The sequence below is a fragment of the Symphalangus syndactylus genome, chromosome 21 (genome assembly GCF_028878055.3).
Source record: "Symphalangus syndactylus isolate Jambi chromosome 21, NHGRI_mSymSyn1-v2.1_pri, whole genome shotgun sequence".
Lineage (NCBI taxonomy): Eukaryota > Metazoa > Chordata > Mammalia > Primates > Hylobatidae > Symphalangus > Symphalangus syndactylus.
In genome coordinates this window covers 37673235-37679544 of record NC_072443.2, presented here as the reverse complement: position 1 = coordinate 37679544, position 6310 = coordinate 37673235, and the positions used below count along the sequence as shown (strand labels likewise).

The following is a 6310-nucleotide window of genomic DNA, read 5'->3' as shown; positions in this document are numbered from 1 at the left end:
TCACTTGTTCCGCAAACTCCCCAGCAGGATTGTGCTCCATAGTCCAGAGTATTAACTTGGTTGATAATGAGCGCTTTAACTGGCTTCTTTCCATTCTGTCTCAATTCTCTACTTTCCTAATGGTGTTTCCTGATACCATCTCCCAAATAAACTACCTAAACTCAACTGCTTGTCTCAGAGTCAACTTCTGCGAGAATTCAAATTAAGCTCTTAGAACAACTTCAGTAGCGTTTTATCACCCCATTTGAGAAAGTTGATTCCCTTCTTTGTGTTCCTATATTGTAGCAATACAGTAAAGCTAATATGCTGAAGATATTGGGGTATTACCTAATGGACAAAAAATTACTGACTCTATAATGAAGAAAGAAGTCTTCTCATGATTTTTAAACTATTTCTCTACATAAACTTCAGACTCAATGGTAATATACAGTTGTTTGACACTGCTTCTTCACTCCTTTGGAAATTGTTAAAAATACAACATTTAAGGAAATAAAATATATCCTATGTACCATAATGAATTGCTACAAAGGATGTTGCACATTGTTATATTGGACTTTAAAGTGGCTTGCAAAATCATAAGTTACAAGGCTTTAGTTTACTTGTTAAAAACTTCTTGAAGAGTACCACTGATTTCCTTGCACTTAGAAGTGAATTTATAGAAACCATTCACTTTCTCAATTTAAAGTAAAATTCAGAATGGGATGGGATTCTGTGTATTATATTTCCAAAACATAGTGTGATACAATTATGGGACTTTTTGCAGGCTATAGTGAGGGCTCCAATTCAATTTCATAATCTTCAGTAACAATCTATAAAAAGGAAGGAAAAAATTTTTAAAGGTCATACCAAAACAGTAAGTCAAGATACAAGGTACATATTTTCTAGCAGATAGTGCCATAAAAAAGAGAAAAAGAAAAAAATGTTAATTTAAATCCACTTTTTATTCTTTCACAGATTTTAACAATTATACACAACTTTTAACATAAAGGTAGTGAAATCTCAAGGATAAGGAGGCAATGTATGTGGCCTCTTCTATTCGTTATTCAGGATGGAAGGAAATTTTCAAAGTACAATGTGTGAGATTTAACACTGGAAAAATACATATGAAACTTGTTTAACTGGCTCCACTTAGGACCAGACACAGCACAACAAATATAGAACTGCATCATCTTTTTAAAAGATCATTGTAATTTTAACACATTCTTACTAAAGAAATACATACTATCAGTGACCAATCTGAAACTCTGTAACAGGTGAAGGGAGACTTACGATGAATATCTGAGCATAGGTTCGCTAGCATCTTCACACTCATACATAAACATTCTTAAAGGGAATAAGAATGATTTCAAATTCAAAACAACAACAACAAAAAAAAAACAAATTTGGTCAAACTTTCTTCATCATACCATTCATTGCTATCACAATCCTAGTTTGCTGGTAGGTTTAAGAAAGGAATAGAAAGTTTTTGAAATCCTTTTAATTTCTACCAGTCTTAGGGCCTCTTGGGTAGGCCACTTTGGAAGCAAACTGATTACACAGCACCATTAAGTCCGTATCTCAACAAACCATTGCATAATTTCTGTCAATGTTCTCAAAGGTTAAAACAAGTTGTACGGAATAATACCTTTCCTCAATAGCAGGCCACTGTAAAAACATGTAATCTGCAAAAATTTAAACAAAACTATCCTGAATTCTCTATGGATTGCTTCTTTCCTTAATAGACCAAGAGATAGGCATTACCTAAAAAATTAAATAATAATATACTGAGGCATAAAATAAATACTTTATTTATGCTATCACAATTTGGGTATTTGAGATTGTTAGCCATGTTCACACACCCTTTCCTCTTCCCAAAGAGGAAGCAATGGTGCCAGCACTATTGGTCAGAAAGAGTTAATGGGAAACTGTTGCTCTCAGAGCTGTTCTGCAATATGCAGACACATAAATTATTATTTTAAGCATATACTTAAAAGACGGATAAAATGATCTTTTTTTTTCATGTGACCCAGATTCTGTTATCAGTAGATACAAAATTAATTTCATTCCTATTAGGATGGAAACTGGTATGCTGCTGTGGCCATAGATATTCTGAGAAACCTCTTAAGCCAGTGAACCAAAAACCATATGAAAGAAAGTAATACTTTCTATGATTGGTCAACTGGCTGTTCAAGAATTCAACAATCAAACAAACATGCAAACATGTGACATATGTCATTATTTTGTAAAAACATAATGCCACTCTGGCCCCAGGAATCACTACAGCCCAGCTGGTCCTTAAAGGTGCAAACAGCCTTTAATTGCTACTAAACATCTTCTCTGGTATTTTACTGCCCATCACACTTGCCACATGATTCTCAGAAGCTTAGGCTTCCAAGATGTTTAAGGAAAATAAAGAGGGTGTGATGTGGATCAAGTTTTCAGTGACTGTTTTAAGTGTCATTTTAAAAAGAACTTCCTAGTAATGGAGTATATAATAGTCCTTGATACTAAATGTTTTCTAGTGAAATAAACTATGCTTTAATAAGACAATGTTGCTCTAAGTTTGACCACCTGATTCTTTCTCTTTTTTAGAGGGTACGTTTCATATAATGTGTGAGCCCCACAAATGTCTATTTTAAAAAGAGTATAGTCCCTGGCCAGGCGCGGTGGCTCACACCTGTAATCCCAGCACTTTGGGAGGCCGGGGCAGGCAGATCACCTGAGGTCGGGAGTTCGAGACCAGCCTGACCAATATGGTGAAACCCCGTTTCTACTAAAAATACAAAATTAGCCGGGCGTGGTGGAGCATGCCTGTAATCCCAGCTACTCGGGAGGCTGAGGGAGGAGAATCACCTGAACTTGGGAGGCAGAGGTTGCAGTGAGCCAAGATCGCGCCATTGCACTCCAGCCTGGGCAACAAGAGTGACACTCCGTCCCAAAAAAGAAATAATAAAATAAATAAAAAATAAAAATAAAAGAGTATAGTTCCCAATAGTTTCTCACAAATATTCCTGATTTATACTGGGGGAAGTGATGCATAATTGGAACATTAATCATTATGTTTTTGAAAATTAAATATTTCCTGCAAAGCAATTCCTTTGCAAAATGCTAAGCTGTCAATGAGCTTACCACAATAGACATTGAGTCATTTCACAAAGTACCTGTTCAAAAGTTATAGAAACCTGGCCTTCCATTCCAAATTCACTGCAAAGAGAGTACATGCAGTGGTCCTGTTTACAATTTAATAGAGATGAGGAAAGGGCACACGTAGGACAAAGAGGGTCATCACCCTACATACAAGTTTACAGTAGTGTAACCACAATATATATTTACTATATTCACCACTTCAGATAAAGGAAGAGGGAGGCCCTTCACAACACTAGAACAAAGGAATGTTTGTTTTATATAAGACCTACCAAAAAAACAGGGAAACAAATAACACACATAGGCACTAGTCTCAAAGCTGCACAATAAAGAAGCAAAGAGTTTGAGATGAGAAATTCAGGAAAATATACATAGGAGCTTGCTGAGGAAAAGGAAATCACAGTTCTAATTTTCAAGGCTTCTAATCTTCAAGGCTACGGAATGCATTCTGCATATCTTCAAGAAGTTGTGCATAGTCGCTTTTGATCTTTGCCTCACCATCTTTCAGTGGATCCTGAAAGAAGACATTACAAATTCAACTCACATTTGGAAAATAATTTTCATTATGTATGTTAAGTTACTTTTTTTTTTTTTTTGGAGACAGAGTCTTGCTCTGTCGCCCAGGCTGGAGTGCAGTGGCGCGATCTTGGCTCACTGCAACCTCCACCTCCCGGCTTCAACTGATTCTCCTGCCTCAGCCTCCCAAGTAGTTGGGATTACAGGCGCCCACCATCATGCCCAGCTAATTTTTTTTTTGTATTTTTAGTAGAGACAGGGTTTCACCATGTTGGCCAGGCTGGTCTTGAACTCCTGACCTCAAGTGATCCACTTGCCTCGGCCTCCCAAAGTGCTGGGATTACAGACGTGAGCCACTGCACCTGGCCCAGGTTACTCGTATTTTATATATTTTGAGTACTGGGTTTAGTGAGGGACACTGGTAAACCACAGGCAGGAGGTAAAACTATACTCATTTTCCCTTTTTCTTAAGGATACAAATCCAACCAAACAGAAAGAAAACAAAATTTAAATTTTACATTTTGCCTGATAACCACATTCAGTGACCAAAGCCTTTATCCTCAACAATGTGCAAAATAGTGGGAAACTGGCCGGGCGCGGTGGCTCACGCTTGTAATCCCAGCACTTTGGGAGGCCGAGGCGGGCGGATCACGAGGTCAGGAGATCGAGACCACGGTGAAACCCCGTCTCTACTAAAAAATACAAAAAATTAGCCGGGCACGGTGGCGGGCGCCTGTAGTCCCAGCTACTCGGAGGCTGAGGCAGGAGAATGGCGTGAACCCGGGAGGCGGAGCTTGCAGTGAGCCGAGATTGCGCCACTGCACTCCAGCCCGGGCGACAGAGCGAGACTCTGTCTCAAAAAAAAAAAAAAAAAAAAAAAAATAGTGGGAAATTATGCCGCTTCATATATTAGATGAATATGATTTAATGCATAATAATTAGGAATTAATTTAATCAAAACAGAATTTGCTCAACATCTGATATTATCACACTGGGATGGAAAAGTAAAATTTAGGAAATAATGTTAAAATGCACCATTATTTAAAATCCTTATGGAAAGCAACTTACTGAGTAATATGTATAAAAGAGAATTTAGCTAGGCTGGGTGGCTCACGCCTATAATCCCAGCACTTTGGGGGGCTGAGGTGGGCGAGTCACAAGGTCAGGAGATTGAGACCATCCTGGCCAACATGGTGAAACCCTGTCTCTATTAAAAATACAAAAAAATTAGCTGGGCATGGTGGCGTGTGCCTGTAGTCCCAGCTACTTGGGAGGCTGAGGCAGGAGACTCGCTTGAACTCAGGAGGCAGAGGTTGCAGTGAGCTGAGATCACGCCACTGCACTCCAGCCTAGTGACAGAGTGAGACTCTGTCTCAAAAAAAAAAAAAAAAAAAAAAGAGACAGACTTTAACATGTTCCAGGTCTCTAACCCAATCATTCCACTTCTGGGACTCCATACTAAGAAAATGCACAAAACGAACTACATACAACTACATGGTCGTCCATGCCAATAACTGGACATTTTCTTTTCTTTCTTTCTTTTTTCTTTTTTTTTTTTTTTTTTTGAGACAGAGTTTTGCTTTTGTTGCCCAGGCTGGAGTGCAATGGTGTGATCTCGGCTCACCGCAACCTCCACCTCCCAGGCTTAAGTGATTCTCCTGCCTCAGCCTCCTGAGTAGCTGGGATTATAGGCATGCACCACCACGCCCAGCTAATTTCGTATTTTTAGTAGAGACGGGGTTTCTCCATGTTGGTCAGGCTGGTCTAGAACTCCTGACCTCAGGTGATCTGCCCGTCTCGGCCTCCCAAAGTGCTGGGATTACAGACGTGAGCCATTGCGCCTGGCCAATAACTGGAAATTTTCTAAGTGTCTAAGAATAGAAATATATTACTCTCCAGCCACAAAACAATGCTACAGAAGAGTAATGACATTAAAAAAACCTGTGATGTTAATCTGACACAATAAGCACGTAAATAGAAATCATCATTACTACAGGTATATTTCTTTTTCATCCTCTTTCTATGAATATATAGTTTTTTAAGACAATATTTGGATCAAGTTACATATGGAAGTTTTTTCACACTGTGCCATAAGCATTTCTCCATGTCTTTGAATATTTTTGACAAAAATGGTAATGCCTTCGTAATATCTATCTTATGGACACACCATAATGTACTGTTGGCTCTGTTCATTCTTGGGTGACATTTAAGAAATCTGGCTTGGCGTAGTGGCTCATGCCTGTAATCCCAGCGCTTTGAGAGGCTGAGGCGGGCAGATCACTTGAGGTCAGGAGTTCAAGACCAGCCTGGCCGACATAGAGAAACCCCCGTCTCTACTAAAAATACAAAAATTAGCCGGGTGTGGTGAATGCACCTGTAATCCCAGCTACTTGGGAGGCTGAGGCAGGAAGAATTGCTTGAACCTGGGAGGGGGAGGTTGCAGTGAGCCAGGATCATGCCACTGTACTCTAGTCTGGACAACAGAGCAAGACTCCATCTCAAAAAAAAAAAAAAAAAAAAGAAATTTAATAAACAACCTTGTATATCCATATCAAAATTCTGATTACTTCCTTCATTTATGTATCTCAAGGTGAAATGACAAGACTAAAAAGGTGTAAATGTTTTTAAATTCTCAATGTAGTGATTACCTATTTGTACAGGTTTACTTTCA

At 38.8% G+C, this 6310-nt stretch overlaps 1 protein-coding gene across 4 annotated transcripts in view; it reads right to left on the bottom strand.

Moving 5' to 3' along the window:
- Window positions 1–922: 922 nt before the first annotated feature.
- The window catches only part of ATP6V1A (ATPase H+ transporting V1 subunit A), a 65619-nt gene continuing 60231 nt past the window's right edge, over window positions 923–6310 (bottom strand). For all 4 annotated transcript variants that reach the window (XM_055260700.2, XM_063630102.1, XM_055260701.2 and 1 more), the window contains one exon: window positions 923–3637. In XM_055260700.2, the coding sequence (XP_055116675.1) occupies window positions 3545–3637 (93 nt within the window). In that variant the 3' untranslated portion in view covers window positions 923–3544. The remainder of the gene's footprint in view (window positions 3638–6310) is intronic.